The 18,546-nt window shown below is 42.6% G+C and overlaps 2 protein-coding genes across 4 annotated transcripts in view; both read left to right on the top strand.

Moving 5' to 3' along the window:
- The window catches only part of LOC123577872 (zinc finger protein 304-like), a 573,883-nt gene that overhangs the window by 459,023 nt on the left and 96,314 nt on the right, over positions 1 to 18,546 (top strand). The gene's annotated exons all lie outside the window — the stretch shown is intronic.
- LOC123577889 (zinc finger protein 211-like) overlaps positions 4,159 to 18,546 on the top strand; it is a 31,937-nt gene continuing 17,549 nt past the window's right edge. Inside the window, exons 1-4 of one of the 2 annotated variants that reach the window (XM_045440274.1) lie at positions 4,159 to 4,743; positions 5,320 to 5,358; positions 5,958 to 6,084; positions 13,724 to 17,197. In XM_045440274.1, coding sequence (XP_045296230.1) covers positions 4,711 to 4,743; positions 5,320 to 5,358; positions 5,958 to 6,084; positions 13,724 to 15,192 — 1,668 coding nt within the window. In that variant the 5' untranslated portion in view covers positions 4,159 to 4,710 and the 3' untranslated portion in view covers positions 15,193 to 17,197. Of the gene's footprint in view, positions 4,744 to 5,319; positions 5,359 to 5,957; positions 6,085 to 13,723; positions 17,198 to 18,546 lie in introns of those variants that run through there. The other variant, XM_045440275.1, reaches the window with a different exon arrangement.

Below are 18,546 nucleotides of genomic sequence, written 5' to 3'. Positions count from 1 at the left end.
ACACCTGCAAAAATAACAATAACATCAAATACACAGTCACATTTCACACTTTCCCAATTTTGTCAAAAGAGATATGTTTTAAAGATTTAGACCATTCGAATCAGGATTTCAACTTTGTCCCTGAAAGGCATTTACCCGTTTTGTCTTTTAGGCCTCTCTTAATTAATATCTCTCCCTCTTTTATTTTCCTTACTTTTTCATTTTTATGAAGAATATGGATCATCTGTTTAGAAACATTTGCATCATTCTAGCTAATTGTGCCAATTTGATTTTGTCTAACATATTTTCTTAAATTGCCAATAAATGCATAATTAGCTCTAGAGGATAATCAAATTCAGGTTCAGCTTTTCCTCAAGGATACTTGCAGGGCGGTGCAGTGTCCTCATTGTCCACAACTGGGTGCCATTATGACAAGCTGTAACCCCTTCTGTGATGTAAGGATTGATTAACATGTCCATGTGTATAAGCAACTGTCAATATCAATTTCCCACCAGCCTGGCATCCATTGGCTTCAGCTGCTATCTGGTGATCATTCCGCAGATCTATTACCATATTAGAAGAAGGAAAATGTTAATATCCTATTACTACTTCTGCATTTTCATTTATTTTTTTTTTAAGTTTTTATTCAAACTCCAGTTATTATACAATGTAATATTAGTTTCAGGGGTACGATACAGTGATTCAACACTTCCTATAACATCCGGTGCTCATCACAGTAAGTGCACTCCTTAATCATTTTCATTTAGAATTCTCCACAAAGAATTTTTCCTCGTCCTCTCTTTATTACCCTGGGACAATTCGTACTGAAAGGATAGGAGAAATGATTCGTATTTCCCCTCCCTTTTTTTCCGGCTCACCGAATAACTAGTCAGTTCCTTAACTTTCTCAAAGCTTAGCCACTGTGGCTTTCTATCACTGGAAGTAGGTGGATATTTAAAATACTTGCTGTGTTTAAATCTTGTCGAGGTACTTTTCTTCAATGCTTAATGTGTGGGATTTGCTTCATTTGTGTGGAGTGGGATTCTTTTCAAGTTGAATCCTGTGTCATCCTCACCTTAACGTGACTCTGGTCATATGAGAGAATTTCCTTATGTCCTGGTTCGAACAGATGTTCCATCTCAAACAGTTCCTGCCCTAAATCTGGAATTGGCAATTTTTAAATAGACACTAATCTTTTAGTGAGGAACTGCATTTGGAGAACATAGCTTAAGTAACTGGGATGCTAATTACTCAGGAAAGATTACTCATCTGTAGATCTGTTTAATGAAAAGAGATAGAATATACAAACATGGTTTGAATCAAATATCGGGCCACTTAATGTTTACTCTTCCAAACAAATTTAAAATTACATAATTTTTACCTAAATTACTTTCCTTTTATTTTCCCTCTTTGATCAAAGCATCAGTTCTTTCTTAAATAATATGCTTACTTATTAATATAAATATGAATATCAATATTTTATTAAAATATGATTATGAGGGGCACCTGGATGGCTCAATCAATTGAGTGTCTGACTTCGGCTCAGGTCATGATCTCATCATTCATGAGTTCAAGCCCCGCATAGGGCATGCTGTTGTCAGCTCAGAGCCTGCTTTGGATCCTTTGTCCCCCTCTCTGTCTGCAACCCCCCCCACCAAAGTAAATAAATAAACTTAAAAAAATTGTTTTTAATGTTTATTTATTTTTGAGAGAGAAAGACAGAGCATGAGCGGGGGAGGGGCAGAGAGAAGGGAGACACAGAATCTGAAGCAGGCTCCAGGCTCTGAGCTGTCAGCACAGAGCCCGAGGCGGGGCTTGAACTCACAAACTGTGAGATCATGACCTGAGCCAAAGCTGGTCGCTTAATGGACTGAGCCACTCAGGCGCCCCAATAAACTTTTTTTAAAGTGTACTTTTTAATGTACTTGAAGTACTAATATTTTGTTCAGATGGATTATAAATTTATTACACGGTCTGCTTTATGTATCTTGTCTCACATTTGTCATTGAATTTGATTGTTTCAATTTCATTTTGATATAATATGTAAAAGTATTTGTATTCGTCCAAAAGTCAAACCTATAACTAAATTCAGTTATGTCTAGTTTTGATTTATGTCCCTTCATACTATTTCATCTCTGCCCCTCTATATCATCATTCTTATGTTTCTAATTCATTCTTTAAGTTTTAATGCAGTTGTATAAACAATGTGTATATACTTATTTATATTCTTATTCCTTCACAGTCATCAAAATAATTGTAGAATACTAAAAACCCTGTAACCCACCTGCCCTTTTTCCCTTACAAATATGTCCTGCAGGTAACTTCAGACATGGTGGAAATAATCTTCATTTGATTTACGGCTCTAAGGAAATATATTGTATGAATGGTTCATTTATTCAAACAGCCTCCTTTATAGGGACATTTAAATTGATTCTACTATAAACCTTAACCACCATAACCATAAGCACATATTCTTAAAATCCATTTAAAGTAAGAAAATGTATTACTGAAAGAGGGGAAATGTGTGTGTTACATAGTAAAACAGTAGATACAGCTGAGCAGAAACATGTTTGTTGTTGTTGTTGTTGTTGTTGTTATTGTTTTATCTTTATCCATTCATTTCTGTCTCAAATTAAAATCAGTATCTTCTGGATATGAAGGTGCTGGACATGCCAACTTGGAGATGGGAATTATCTTCCTCAGACTGGAGCTGGGATGCTGGGAAGTTCTGCCCTCCTTTGCCTTTATAACTTCACTTTGCTCACTGGATACAAGTTGAGACCACAGCTCAGATTGTCAACCAACTAGTCTTAGCCAACAAGACTAAGAGCCAAAGACTGCCTCTTTTCAGAAGGATCTCACAGACAATGGCAGCTTTTGGATTGAAATATTTCCTGGGTGATGCTGGATGTAAACCTGTGTTCTATTTACAGAGTGTCCAGAGGGGTTTCTCTCAGAATGACCCGCCTTCTAAGTGGCTTTTATTGTCTTTCTTCCATTTTGACTTTAATTGTGAATCCAAAGCAGTGGCTGGTGGACACCTCTGTGCCGACAGCTTTATGTTTCCCAGCATTCAGCCCCTTTGTGCTCATTAGCAGTGACCCCCATGTCTCTCTGTTCTTCTTTGACTTCTGTACCAGAAATTTTTTTCCTAATCCAGTTAAACTCTTCTGTTCTGACTTCTGCAAGTGGATCAATTATATCTATCTATATCTATATCTATATCTATATCTATATATCTATATCTATATCATTAGGTGATTATCAGGTACAAAGTATTCTTCTAGAATCAATGATATAATGGTGAACAAGAACAACTTGTTAACTAAGCAAAGCAAGCCTCAGTTTTATGCACAAAGTATGACAACTTGTAGGAATACATAGGAATGCATAGGCACACAGAGGGGTGTATCCATGTGCAAACAGAATTCTAAAAGGATACCATCCTGCAAACATTGCGTTTCTCCAGGAGGTAGAATTATCATAGACTTTCCACTTTTATTTTATAAATGTACATACAGTAGTGCTCCTTAATAAACAATAGTTAGGGGCGCCTGGGTGGCGCAGTCGGTTGAGCGTCCGACTTCAGCCAGGTCACGATCTCGCGGTCTGTGAGTTCGAGCCCCGCGTCGGGCTCTGGGCTGATGGCTCAGAGCCTGGAGCCTGTTTCCGATTCTGTGTCTCCCTCTCTCTCTGCCCCTCCCCCGTTCATGCTCTGTCTCTCTCTGTCCCAAAAATAAATAAACGTTGAAAAAAAAATTAAAAAAAAATAAAATAAACAATAGTTAATTTTTTATTTTATGCATTAATAATGTAAATGTGTATTGGGGGAAATGTGCATGTATAAAAGTTTTATGTTTTGTAGATAAAAGTGTTTCTCATTGAGTTGGGCACAAGCACTGACTAACAGGAAGAAGTGACCAAGGACCAGAGGCCCAGAGCCCACTAGGATAACCAGCTTCAGAGCTGCCCAGTACCCTTCCTCTATTTTCTCTGTCCTGGTCCTGTGTGTCTTTTTGTTTTTTTGTCCCTGACCCAAGCCAGTGAAGCTCACAAAAATGACCTTCCCACCTCAGGCTGCAGGCATGTAAAGAGCAGTAAGATAATGTTTACTCGCTTCCAGCTACCAGCGATGATCACTAGAGTTGCCTTCATAGAGTCTGAAATAACGTGGAAACACTTCAGGGATCGGTAGCCCTGACCTTAAAGTGCAGTTAACACTCCCAGGAATTGGCCTGCCACTGTTAAGAAGAAATGAAGTCGCTCCTCGACCTTAGAAGTATATGGGGGGGGGGGGGGTGTCACTTCCCAGAGGCCTCGCGACGCTGCTTGACCCCTTCTCCGAGACTTTCTGGGGTTCGGCAACCCCTGCCCTTGGGACTACATTACCCTGAAAACTCTGCTTTGAAGGGCAGGGGCAATAACCCAATGAAAGTCCAGAAAAGGGACACTTCCGGCAGGGCGTAGCACCTTGAGGCGGGGCTTCCGCCTTTTCCGTGGCGGTCGTTTTAGCGGTTCTGGGGTCTCCGGGCTCGGTCGGAAGGTGCAGAACACCGGCTTGGGACCCAGGCGACCGACACAGGAGGCACGAGAGGAGGCTTCGTCCTCGCTGTACGGAGGCTGGTCTGGGGTCGGGGACTTCGCTGCCTGCGAGCCCGGCCTGGACATTGCGGAGCCCGTGACCGTCCGGGTCGCTCAGCTGTCATCTCTTCACTTCGCCCACAGAGTCGGATGGCGGCGGCCGCGCGCAGGGACCCGGCTGAGGTAAACACGCGGCCCCCGGACCCTCCCCGCCCCCCCCCCCCCAACCCAGATCCTCCAGGCCCGAGCGCGGGGCTCCTGCTCGCGTCCCTGCGGCCCGGGTCCCCGTGTCCGGGCGGGGGAGGCGCTCGCGGGCGGGGGCCCCGTGTCCGAGCGCCGGCGTGACGGGGTGCGGGAGCGGGCTGCCGGGGAAGGGCTGCAGGGGGTTTGAACGGAAACACCCGGAAACCTGGGGTCCATCCTGCTGCCGCAGGAGACGGTTTGGGTTGAGCCGCACCTGCAGTGGCAGGCTGTGGGGTTGAAGCTCCTTTCCTAGAGCCCTGAGAGCAATGGAGAATCGCGAGGAAAAGAGAGACGTGGGTTCGAGATGTTCTCCAACGTCTGCTCAGTAGAACGGGTTGTAGGGGGCGAGGAGGGCACTGAGGCAGAGGGAGGTCTTTATCCGAGGACACACAGCCGGCGAGAGCCGGCCCAGAAGCCGACCAGTCAGCCCGGGATAGAAAGCCCCTCCCCCCCCCCCCCCCCCCCCCCCGGAAAATCGCCAGCTTCCGTCCCTCAAAGACTCGCCTCTTCCCACAGGTTTCCGTGGTTGCAGAAGTGCTTTGGGAGCCTCCACAGGTAAGTGCAGGTGTATCAGTCCCTCACGGGCCCTGCCGCACATTTGGTCCAGATTTGTGGTGTCCTGTGACTCTTCACCTGCCATTCCCCCAGCCCTTGGGTTGGGGACCCTGAAGAATTCTAGCTCAGGGTGGCGCCTAGGCCGGGGTTTATATGGTGAGATTCCCATACGGGGCCATCCAAGGAAAGAGATGCGGAAGCTCATTAGGAAACAGGTGTCACGATGTGGAACTGCTTGGAGGTGAGGCTCGGGGAATTAGGCTCCTCCTTTCTTTCTGGTGAGAGCCAAGCGTGGCAGGCCGCCAGTCAAGCTTGAATGACTGCCTGCGAAGTTAGACATCTATCTGGAGGAGATGGAAGGACTGGCATCTAATCTAGGTCTTAACACACTCCAGCTGGTTGCAGAGTGGGGCGCAGAGTGAACACAACGATTAGTGGGAGTATAAGGAAGAAGCAGACAGCAGTGATCCCAGAGTCTGGTATCTCGTCTCATTGTGGATCTTGGGAGGAGGGTGAACATGGGATAAATGTGTTGGGATGGAGATTACGGGTCTTCAGGAGTGAGGCCGTTTGTGGTTCATCTGTCTCTATCTTGGCAGGGAAGTGTTACTTTTGAGGACGTGGCCCTATATTTCTCCTGGGAGGAGTGGGATCTCCTGGATGAGGATCAGAGATGCCTGTACCACGATGTGATGCTGGAGAACTTTGCGCTCACATCCTCACTAGGTAAGGCCCTCACACCCACCCCTGTGCCGTAGGCGGGGCCCTGCCTTTCTCCCTTCCAAGCGCAGCTTGGTCTCGCATCTGAGCGATGGGTACTGGGCCTTCCCGATTCCCTGGCTGGGTGCTGTGGTTACTAGAGCTGGACTGAGGGCATACCCATTTCTCTTCCTTTATTGCCCCAATACCTGCTGCTTTAAACCCTCACAGGGAAGGATTCAGGATCAGTAGTTGTGATGGTAGCCTCATGGATCTTCCCCACTGAATGGTCTAGAATGGTCTTGGCCTCCTTGTGGAAAATCGGTTGACCACATGTGCAAGAGTTTATTTCTGGAGTGTTTATTCCACTGGACTGTATTTGTCTTTATGCCAGTATCACACTGTTTTGACTACTGTAGCTTTGCCGTAAAATTTTAATTAAGAAGTATGACTCTGCCAGCTTTAGTCTTTTTTAAGATTGTTTTGGCTGTTTGGTGTCCTTGAGATTTTTTTTTTCTTTTTCGTTTATTTTGAAAAGTTTTTATTTATTTATTTGAGAGAGAGAGTTAGGGTGTGAGTGGGGGAGGGGCAGAGAGAGGGGGAGAGAGAATCCCAAGTAAGCTCCGTGCTGTCAGCACAGAGTCCCGTGCCGGGCTCCAAGTCACAAACCATGAGATCATGACCTGAGCTGAAATCAAGAGTCAGAAACTTAACTGAGCCACCCAGGTATTGCTCCATGTGAATTTTTCCATTACTACAAAAAAAATTGGAATTTTGATAGAGATTGCATTGACTCTGTAGATGGTTTTGAGTAGTATTTGACATCTTAACAGTATTAAATCTTTAATCCATAAATATGGATGTATTCCCATTTATTAATATTTTCTTTAATTTCTTTTACCAGTGTTTTGTACTTTATTGTGTTCAAATTTTTTACTTCCTTGGTTTAGTTAATTTCTAAGTATGTTATTCTTTTGATACTATTATAAGTGGAATTGTTTTCTTAGTATCCTTTTTAGATTGTTTATTGTTAGTGTATAGAAATACAGCTGGATTTTTTTATGTTCTATTTGTGTCCTGTTGTTTTGTCGAATTCATTTATTCTGAACATTTTTTAAACCTTTAGGCCTAGTTTTCTGTGTATAATGTACTCATAAGCAAAGATAATTTTACTTCTTCCTTTCCTTTTGGATGACTTTCCTCTTTTTTTTTTCCCCTTCCGTCTAGAACTTCCAATACCATTTTGTATAATTTTCTTCTTCCTGATCTTGGAGGAAAAGCGTTCACCATATTAGCCATGGGTTTTAATCTTTTTCTTTTATTATGGTAAGGTAGTTTTCTTCTGTTCTTAGTTTGCTGACTGTTTGCATCGTCAAAGGGTGTTAAAATTTTGATAGATGCTTTTTGTGCATCAGTTGAGATGATCATATAATTTTTTCCTCATTCTGTAATAGGATGTATTTTAATGATTAATTTTCGTATGTTGAACCATCCTTGCATTCTAGAAATAAGTCCCAGTAGGTTGTGGTGTATAATCCTTTACTGTGCTGCTGAATTCAGTTTGCTAGTATTTTGTTAATGATTTTTTTTGCATTGATGAATCAACTATATTGGTCTGTAGTTTCCTTGTAGTGACTTTGTCTGTTTTTGATAAAGATAGGTGTTATTTCTTCATTAAGTGTGGTTGGTAGAACTCACCAGTGAAGCCATCAAGTCCAGGACTTTTCTTTGTCAGGAGGTTTTTGCTTAGTGATTCAGTCTCCTTACTAGTACTCTTTTATAATCTATTTTATTCCTGTTGAACTGGTAATAATGTCCCCGTGATAATTTTTTATTTTACTATTTTCACTCTTCCTTTTTTTTTTCTTTCTTTTTTGCCATTCTAGGGTAAAGTTTGTCAACTTTTAAAGATTTTATTTATTTAGTTAGTTATTTTTTTTAAGTTTATTTATTTATTTTGAGAGAGAGAGTGGGGGAGGGGTGGAGAGCGAGGGAGAGAAAAAATCCCAAGCAGGTTTCTTGTTATCAGTACAAAGCCCAATGCGGGGCTTGATCTCATGAACTATGAGATCAGGACCTGAGCCAAAATCAAGAGTCAGATGCTTAACCAACTGACCCACCCAGGCGCCCCTTAGATTTTATTTTATTTTATTTTATTTTATTTTATTTTATTTTATTTTATTTTATTTTATTTATTTATTTTTTCAACGTTTATTTATTTTTGGGACAGAGAGAGACAGAGCACGAACGGGGGAGGGGCAGAGAGAGAGGGAGACACAGAATCGGAAACAGGCTCCAGGCTTTGAGCCATCAGCCCAGAGCCCGACGCGGGGCTCGAACTCACGGACCGCGAGATCGTGACCTGGCTGAAGTCGGACGCTTAACCGACTGCGCCACCCAGGCGCCCCTAGATTTTATTTTTAAGTAATCTCTAAACCGAGCATGGAGCTCAAACTCACAACCCTGAGGTCAAGAGTCACTTGCTCCACCTGAGCCAGCCACGTGCCCCATTTGTCAATTTTGATAGCATTTTGAAAGAACCAGCTTTCAGTTTTGTCAATTTTTTTTTCTTTCGTGTGTTTCTTATCTCTATTTATCTCAGCTCTAATCTTTATTATTTCTTTTTTTTTTCTGCTAGCATTGGGTTTCTTTGCTCTTTTTGTAGATCTTTAAGTTGTAAAGTTAGGCTGTTGATTTGAGATCTTTTTTTTTTTTAAGTGTACTTTTTTGAGAGAGAGAGAGCATGTGAGCTAGTGGGGGAGGAGCAGAGAGAGAAGGAGAGAGAGAGACAGAGTCAGAAGCAGGCTCCAGGCTCCGAGTTGTCAGCACAGAACCTGACACAGGGCTTGAACCCACAAGCTGTGAGATCACGACCTGAGCCAAAGTGGGATGCTTAACCAACTGAGCCACCCAGGTGCCCCTTTCTGCTTTTTTAATATAAGTGTTTGTAGCTATAAATTTCCCTCTTAGTGCTGCTTTTGCTGCTTCACATAATTTTTGCTAATACTGTGTTTCCATTTTCATTTGTCTCTGCATATTTTCTGATTTCCCTTGTGATTCTTCTTTCACCCATTGGTTGTTTAAAAATGACTTAATTTCCATAGGTTAGTGAAGAATGTATATTCTATTGCTCTTGGGTAGTGCATTCTGTATATTCTGCTAGATCTAGTTGGTTTATGGTGTTGTTCACGTCCTCTATCTCCTTACTTCTGTGTGTTTATTCTATATTATCGAGAGTGGGCATTTTAATGTCTCCAACTATTATTTTAGAACTGTCTATTTCTCTTGTCAAGTGTCAGTTTTTACTTCATAGGTTTTGATGGTCTGTAATTTAGCAGAGATCTTTATTTGGTCATAGGTACATAAATGTTTATAATTGTTACATATTTGTGTTTTATTTTCTTTAAAAAAATTTTTTTAATGTTTACTTACTTTTGAGAGAGAGAAAGAGACAGAGGTGTGAGCGGGGGAGGGGCAGAGAGAGGGAGACAGAATCCGGAGCAGGCTTCGTGCTCTGTGCTGCATCTCAGCAGGCAGCAGCTCTGTGCTGACACGTGGCTCGAACTCACAGACCGTGAGATCATGACCTGAGCCGAAGTCAGACGCTTAACCAACTGAACCACCCAGGAGCCCCTATTATATTTTCTTACGTATTGAATCTTTTATTAATACAGTGTCTTTCTTTGTCTTATAACCATTTTTGATGTAAAGTCTCTATTTCTGGTATTGGTATAGCCACCCCTACTGTCTTTGGATTACTGTTCACATGGAATGTGTTTTTCCAAGGTTTCACTTTCAACTTTTATTCATGTCTTTGGGTGTAAAGTGGGTGTCTTACGAGCAGCATATAGTTGGATCATGTTCTTATCCATTCTATCAATTTTGTCTTTTGTTTGCAGAGTGTAATCTATTTAGATTTATAGTAATTACTGATGAGGAGGGACCTCTGTCATTCTGCTGTTTGTTTTCTGTATGCCTTATAGCTTTTTTGTCCCTCATTTCCTGCATTACTTACTCTTTTTTCTGTTCAGATGATATTTTTGTAGTGAAATATTTTAATTTGGGTGTTCTGTGTGTGTGTGTGTGTGTGTGTGTGTGGGTGTGTGTACTTTCTGGACCTCTCTCTCTCTCTCTCTCTTTTAGTTAACCATGGGGTTATATCTAATGTGCTAAAATTATAGCACAGAGTATGAATTTATGTCAGCTTAGCTTCAATCATATTTTTTAAAATTCTTCTTCTATACAGATTTGTCCCTGGTAGTTGTTGATGTCACAGAATTACATCTTTATATGTTGTATGTCCAAAAACTTAGACCAGTAATTATTATGTATGGATTAATCTCTTAAATGTTAAGTTACAACACAATTAGCTTTTGTAATTGTCTGTATTTAATTTAACAGAGATCTTGATTTGTTCAGATGGCTTTGAGTTACCATCTAGTGTCCTTTCATTTCAACCTGAAGGACCACTTCTAGCATTTCTTGCAGGACACATCTAGTAGTAAAGAACTCCCTTGGCTTTTATGTATCTGCAAGGTCTCAATTACTGTGTCATTTTTGGAGGATGTTTTGCTGGTTATAGAATTCTGGTTGACCACTTTTTATTTCAACACTTGAATATAGCAACCCACTGCCTCTGGCCTCAGTGGATTCTGATTAGAAATTTGATCATCTTATTGGCGATCCCTTGTATGTGAGAATCACTTCTATATTGCTGCTTTTAAGATTCTCTCTTTGCCTTTGGCTTTTGACACTTTGTTTATTTATTTTTTTTTTTAATTTTTTTTTTACAACGTTTATTTATTTTGGGGACAGAGAGAGACAGAGCATGAACGGGGGAGGGGCAGAGAGAGAGGGAGACACAGAATCAGAAACAGGCTCCAGGCTCTGAGCCCTCAGCCCAGAGCCTGACGCGGGGCTCGAACTCACGGACTGCAAGATCGTGACCTGGCTGAAGTCGGACGCTTAACCAACTGCGCCACCCAGGCGCCCCTGACACTTTGTTTATAATGAGCCAAGTGTGAGCCTTAGAGTTTATCCTGGTCGGAGTTCACTGAGCCTCTCAGATGTTAATATTTGTCTCTTCCATCAGATTTGGGAAGTTTTCAGGGATTATTTCTTCAAATAAGCTCTGTGTCCTTTCGTTTCTCTCTTTTTCTTCTACACTAATACATTGCATATATTGGTCTAGTGATGGCATCCCACAGGTTCTTTTGTTCTGTTCACTCCTGGTCGATGCTTTTTCTTTCTTTTCCTCAGATTCACTATCTTCAGGTTCACTGTTTCTTCTGCCTACTCAGAGCTGCTTTTGTATCCCTATAGTGACTTCTTTCATTCAGTTATTCTACTTTTAAGTCCCAGAATATCTTTTTGATTGTTTTTTATGTTCCCTATCTCTATTAATATTTCTGTTTTGGTCATGCAACATCTTCTTGACATTGTCCACATTTTTTTTTTTTTTTTTAGCTCTTTGAGCATGTTTTAGACAGTTGTTTTGAAGTCTTTGTCTAATTGCGGCACCTGGGTGGCTCAGTCGGTTAAGCATCCGACTTTGGCTCAGGTCATGATCTTGTGGTTCGTGGGCTCAAGCTCTGTGTCAGGCGTTGTGCTGACAGTTCAGAGCCTGGAGCCTGCTTTGGATTCTGTGTCTCCATCTTTCTCTGCCTTTCCCCTGCTTGTGTGTGCTTGTGCGCTCTCTCTCTCTCTCTCTCTCTCTCTCTCTGTCAAAAGTAAATAATAAAAACATCAAAAAAAATTAAAGTCTTTGTCTAATAAGTACACAATGTGGTCTTTCTCAAGGACAATTTCTCTTGAAATTTTTTTTCCCTTAGAATGTGCTAAACTTTCCTGTTGCTTTGTATGTCATGTGATTTGTTATTGTTGTTAAAAACTGGACATTTGGAGGTTGCTTGTTGTTTGTTTAATGGTTGTGGGGTGTCTGTGCTGGAGATCAGTCTGAGGTATAAACTTAAGGTCTTCTCTGTTTTTTTCTGAGACTGTGCCTTTCCCTGGGCATGTATGATGATTTTCCGTATTCCCCCATATATGTGACTGATTTTGAACATCCTAGTCCATGAATTTTTGCTTCCCAAAAGGGGAATAAGAGAAACATGATGAAGGGAGGGGAGTAGAGGAGATAGATGTCTGTCCTTTAAATCCCCTGTAAAATCATTTTAGCCAGTGAGGGAGAGGCTTTGCAACAATGGTTGCCCATCTGTCGTCGCACCTCCAGTCATTAGAAGCAGTTTGGGCACAGATCTGTGGTGCCTGGAGGAAGGGGTCCCTATTGCCCACCCTGGCTCTAGCAAGCTGCTGCAGAATATGTGTATGGCTGCCTGCTCTGAGGCTCAGACCTGGAGGAGTTGGGAGGTGGATAACCTACACAATGCTAAGAGCTGAGATTGAGCAATTAAAGCAACTTAGCATATTGTAAGCCTTCAGTAGACTCTAGAGTTGCAATATAGTTATATCGGATTGCTTCTGTCAGTGCCTTTGTGGTCCAGTGAAGAGACAGGTTCCTGGTGCTTGTTGTCCCACCATCTTCCCTCTAGCTGGGCCTGCAGGTACTTTTTGTAGTATCTTTCCTGTGACCGGTTGTGTGCCGAGTTGTTCCAGGCCGGTATTGGCCACTGACCCGTCCTGTCTTTCCCTTAGGATTTGGATCTTCTAGGTCTCTTGCTGGGCTCTTCCAGGTCTCTCACTCAGCTGGGGCTAGGGGAGGAGTCCTCTGTGCTTCCCAGGATGGACATAGCTCCAGTCTCCATGAGATGGGCCCAGAGAGGGCCTGACTCAGTTGAATGACAGCTGGGGGAGAGTGTGATATCAGAGCTGTGTTCAGATGACACCAGGAACCTATCATATTTGACTTGTGTTTTGGTGCCATTGCTGGTGGCCACAACTCACTTCCATCTTACCGTCTCCATTCTTGACCTTCGCTGATGTCATTTTTAAAAATGTTTTATTTATTTTTGAGAGTGAGAGAGACAGAGTGCGAGTGGGGGAGGGGCAGAGAGAGAGGGAGACACAGAATCCAAAGCAGACTCCAGGGTCCCAGCTGTCAGCACAGAGCCCGACGTGGGGCTCGAACTCACGAGCTGTGAGATCATGACCTGAACTGAAGTCAGACTGACTGAGCCACCCAGGCACCCCTGCTGATGTCATTTTTATTCTTTCTTCAGTCCTCGGCTAATGCCCACTTCTCTGGACCTTTTTTCTCACTCATTCTTCACACTCGTCTCTCCAGTGCTTTCCAGCATTGTCGTATTCTAAAGTATGCACATATCTTTTAATAATTCTTGAAAACCAGTTACTTTCTTCCAGTCATATTTTCCTACGTATGGACATAGACCTCTGCACAGCATCACGTGTCCCCAGTAGATGTAATCCAGCTAAAAGACATTGACAGTAGAGCAAGTTGTAGAACGTGTTTCACCCCTGGCCCAACCCTTTCCTTATATGCTGTGCCTAGTGAGGCCTTCCCAATTCTGCGACCTTGGCATTCCAGTAGTGCAAAGCAGCTGTGTCCAAAACCTAATCCCAACTTCCTTTGCCTGAAAAGAGTTCTGTATTCTGGTTCTTTAGTGTGTCAGATGTGCCTTTGTGATGGGTCTTCCTCCTTCCCAGTAATGTCAACTTGTACTTCATCAGAACACTTCTGTGCTTTCAGGTTGTGGGCACGGAGTGGACGATGAGGATGTACCTTTGGAAGAGAGCATTTCTGTAGGAGTGTCACAGATCAGGACTCTTGAGGCAGATTCATCTCCCCAGAAGGCCCAGCCCTTTGAGATGCACGGTCCGATCTTGAGAAACATTCTGCGCTTGGCTGAGCACCAGGAAACTTATCCTGGGGAAAAACCATATACATGTGGGAAACAATTCTGTTTAGCTGCCAACCTTCAACAGTACGAGGGGCAGCACACTAGAGAGGTTCCCTTCAGAAGTTATGTGGACAGAACCTCGTTTATAAAGAGCTGTACAGTCCATATGTCAGAGAAGCCCCTTACCTGTGAGGAGACAGGGAAGGACTTCTTAACCAGAATGGGATTTCTCCAACAACAGGTCACTCACACTGGGGAGAAGCTGAACAATGAGTGCGAGGCTATCTCTCACAATGGAAGAAGTCGTCACCACTGTGGAGAATGCAAGAAAGCCTTCAGCTGCACAGACACACTTGCTCAGGATCAGAGAGTCCTCACTAGAGAAGGGCTTTATGAATGTGGCAAATGTGGAAAAGCCTGTACCCGAAGATGTAATCTCATCCAGCACCAGAAAGTCCACACTGGAGAAAGACCTTATGAATGCAGTGAATGTGGGAAATTCTTTACCTACTACTCCAGTTTCATTATACATCGGAGGGTTCACACCGGAGAAAGGCCCTATGAGTGCAGTGAATGTGGGAAATCCTTTAGCCAAAGCTACAGCCTCAATAGCCATAGGAAAGTTCACACTGGAGAGAAACCTTATGAGTGCAGGGAATGTGGAAAATCCTTCAGTCAAAGGTCCAACCTCATTCAACATCAGAGAGTTCACACTGGAGAAAGGCCTTATGAGTGCAGTGAATGTGGGAAGTCCTTTAGCCAAAACTTCAGTCTCATTTACCACAGGAGAGTTCACACTGGAGAAAGGCCTCATCAGTGTGGCGAATGTGGGAAATCCTTTAGCCGAAGCTCCAGCCTCATTCACCACAGAAGACTTCACACTGGAGAAAGGCCTTATGAGTGCACTAAATGTGGGAAATCCTTTAAGCAAAGTTCCAGCTTCAGTTCACATCGGAAAGTCCACACGGGAGAAAGGCCTTATGAGTGTGGGGAATGTGGAAAATCTTTTAGCCATAGCTCCAACCTCAAGAACCACTGGAGAGTTCACACTGGAGAAAGGCCTATTGAGTGCAGTGAATGTGGAAAGTCCTTTAGCTGTAAATCTAACCTTGTCAAACACCTGAGAGTTCACACTGGAGAAAGGCCTTATGAGTGTGGGGAATGCGGAAAATCCTTTAGCCAAAGCTCCAGCCTCGTTCAACACCGGAGAGTTCACACTGGCAAGAGGCCTACTGAGTGCAGGGAATGTGGGAAATCCTTTAGCTCCAAATCTGACTTCATTCAACACCAGAGATTCCATACTAGAGAAAGGCCTTAGGTGTACAGGGACATGTGGTTTCCTTTTAGATAATTACACTGGCGGAGGGAAGTTGTGAAGAAGCCATCTGGCAAATTTAAGCCTATATGTCTGAAAGTTCATAGTGGGGAGCTCTAAGTATGTGAGAATCTATAAGGAGCTGTGTTACACTTTCTAACCTGTCCAGGGCTTTTGCCACATTTATGTCACTGCCGGTTTCTGCGGGAGAGTTTTGTCCTCTCTACCACTCAGCAGGTTCACACAGGGTGCATCAGTTACCACCACAGTGTGCTCAGGGAAGCTCCCCCCTTTGCTGGAGGAAATCATGATTAGTCTTAGCCCTTATAGGGTCTTCATTCTCTTCTCTTGTAGAAGTTAGGGCACGGCCCTGACCCAGTTTGGGCCCAGTGGACCCAATCTGAGTTCTGCCAGTAACTTGCCGAGAAGGACTGCATTTTCAATGCGTTAGTTTTGTGTGACACTCACCTTGGATTTTCCTATCTTCCAAGTCACCAACCTGGGAATTCCCTGTCTCATACTGCTTTGAATTTTGCAATAATGAAGACATTATTGCTGGGGCGCCTGGGTGGCTCAGTTGGTTAAGCGTCCGACTTCGACTCAGGTCATGATCTCGCGGTTTGTGAGTTCGAGCCCCACATCAGGCTCTGTGCTGACAGTTCAGAGCCTGGAGCCTGCTTCGGATTCTGTGTCTCCCTCTCTCTCTGCCCCTCTCCTGCTCATGCTCTGTCTCTCTTATGTCTCAAAACTAAATAAAACATTAAAAAAAAAAAAAAGACACTATTGCTTAAGCCACCTTTGATCTTGGGGTTCTATGCACTGCATGAGGTGATTTGAAACACCTGGGCTCTGCCAGCATTAAGGAGTGAACTGCTTTCGTGGGGTTCCCAGTACTTTGTGTGCCTCAGAGATGACAGTTTGATGAAAGAACATAGCTCTCTTTCCAGCTTTGGCCTAATTTATGCTGTTGCCCAAGGTCTCCTAGGAAAGACTGCAGGGCCTTGTCTTAATTTGGGGACTGGGTATCGGGATTTTTTGGTGGGCTCAGAACACTGAAGAGTCAGGAAGTTCACAGCATCCAGTGCTTCTGAAAACAACATGAATTGTTTTTCTTTTTCACGGTGGATGTCCCATAATGCTCAGTGTTGATGGAATTCTCTGCCCCAGTCCTACAAAGGAGCCATGTGCCCTGATACCCAGAATTCACTAGGCTAGTGTCATGATAAGAATACAGGGCCCTGGGGCAACTGTAATTGGTATAGAAACACTGCATTGGAGGGGACTGCAGCTAAGTAGACAGGACGTGCCTCTTCTAAAATTGTATCAGAATGCTCCGATGACTGTGAATCTGCAGTGTTAGTGTGCACAAATCCTCAGGACCTCCAGGTACATGCATCTTTGCAGCTGAGGTCTTTGTCAAAGAAAAGCTATTGGTTTTGTGGATTCCCATAGGCGTTCTGGTACGTTCACCTGAAGGCCATTTCTACGCAGATAGGAAAATAGGCATACAGAGAAAGGAGATCCCTTAATCTGTTGTTGTGGCTCAGTGACTGAGCCAGCATTCTTGTTGACTCAGGTGGAATAGATTTAACTGCTCATAAATATTTGCTACCACTAAAGGCAAGTCTGCTTTTCCAAGGTCATCAGGCAAGAGATAGAGTCAACATAGGGCCGCCAAACCTAATTTTATGAAAAAAGTGGAAGATCTAAGGGTGTTTTTTTTTTTTTTTCAACTCTTTTGTAGAACTTTATTCAGGTATAGTTGACATGCAATATATTGCACCTATTTGAGGTGTACAGTTAAGTTTTGACATACGCATAAACCCACAGAACCTCATCATAATCATAATGAACATGTCCATCAACCCTAATGTACCTCATGTTTCTGATCTGTCTTTCCCCTGTCCAGGCAACCACTGACTTCCCTTCATTTATAATAAATTAGTTTGTATTTTCTAGGATTTTCTATTATCTGAGTCATAAAATGTTTTTTTTTTCTTGTTTGATTTATGATTTGTAATTATTTTGAGATTCTTCAGTGATGTTTATATAAGTATTTCACTCTCTTTATTGCTGTGTAACATCTTTTCTATGGATATACCATTTGTTTATCCATTCATCTTTCAGGAGTCTTTTAGGTACCTCGTTTTACCTATTGAAAATAAAACTGCTGGAACATTTGTATGTATGTATGTATGTATGTATGTATGTATGTATGTATGTATTTTTCACTTCTCTTGTGTTAGTCACTCAAAGTAAAATGCCTGAGTCATAGGGTAAGTGAATGTTTAACTTATAAAGAAACTGCCAGACTGATCTAAAATGATCGTTTGCTTTTGCATACCCACCAGGAGTGCATGACAGTCCCAGTTCTTTCACATCCTTGCCAGTACGTGGTATCAGTCTTTTCGTTCAGTCTTTGGAATTTACCCATTTAATAAGCAAGCAGTCATTTTAATTGCATTTCCTTAAGGATTTATGATGTTGACCATTTTTCTCTTGTATTTATTTGCAATCTGTAGATCTTCTTGATAAAATGTCTGTTTGTATCTTTTGCTTGTTTTTGTTCCTTGGGTGCTTTCCTGCTGTATACAATGTAATGACCACCCCCCCCCCCCCCACACACACACACTTTTTAAGTTTAATCTGCATTATTCACCTATTCTCCAACATATTCTTCAATCTAGGCTTTCCATAATACAGCGTAGTCCTGGTTCGCAGTGTCTTTCAAGTTCTCTGGGGTAAGTACTCCCACTGTGGCTGATTTCAGACCGCCAGTGTGATGTCACCGAGCACAGTCGGGGAGAGTTGCTAGAGGCGCAGCATTATTTCCGCCATCCTGAGCCAGCGGCCGCATGTAACCTGTAGAGCACTGATGATAATAAAACACAGTAAAACGATTTAGGAAGCGACAGGTTTGGAAGACTTGTTTAATAGAGGTGTCATTGGCAACACATAAACCGCACATAGTTCAGAATATACTTTAATGTTTTGATACATGCTTAACATCCCTAAAACCAAACATTTCATTGGAAACATAACAGAAGATGTATCATATTGACGATAGTGCAGTTAGATACTTCAGTTGTTCAAGAAACAAAGCAGGAAAGATATTTGAAGTACAGGAAATTCTTGGAAAAAAGTCAAACTTTGAAAATGTTTTCTCACAAAGGATCAGAAAGAATGCAAATTAACAGTTGAGATGCAATTTGCCAACGGTTTATTTCAGGGTCAAAGCCTGTTTTTATTTTTTTTTTTTAATTTTTTTTTTCAACGTTTATTTATTTTTGGGACAGAGAGAGACAGAGCATGAACGGGGGAGGGGTAGAGAGAGAGGGAGACACAGAATCGGAAACA

Source organism: Leopardus geoffroyi, chromosome E2 (assembly GCF_018350155.1).
Source record: "Leopardus geoffroyi isolate Oge1 chromosome E2, O.geoffroyi_Oge1_pat1.0, whole genome shotgun sequence".
NCBI lineage: Eukaryota > Metazoa > Chordata > Mammalia > Carnivora > Felidae > Leopardus > Leopardus geoffroyi.
This window is presented reverse-complemented; position numbering and strand designations above follow the sequence as displayed.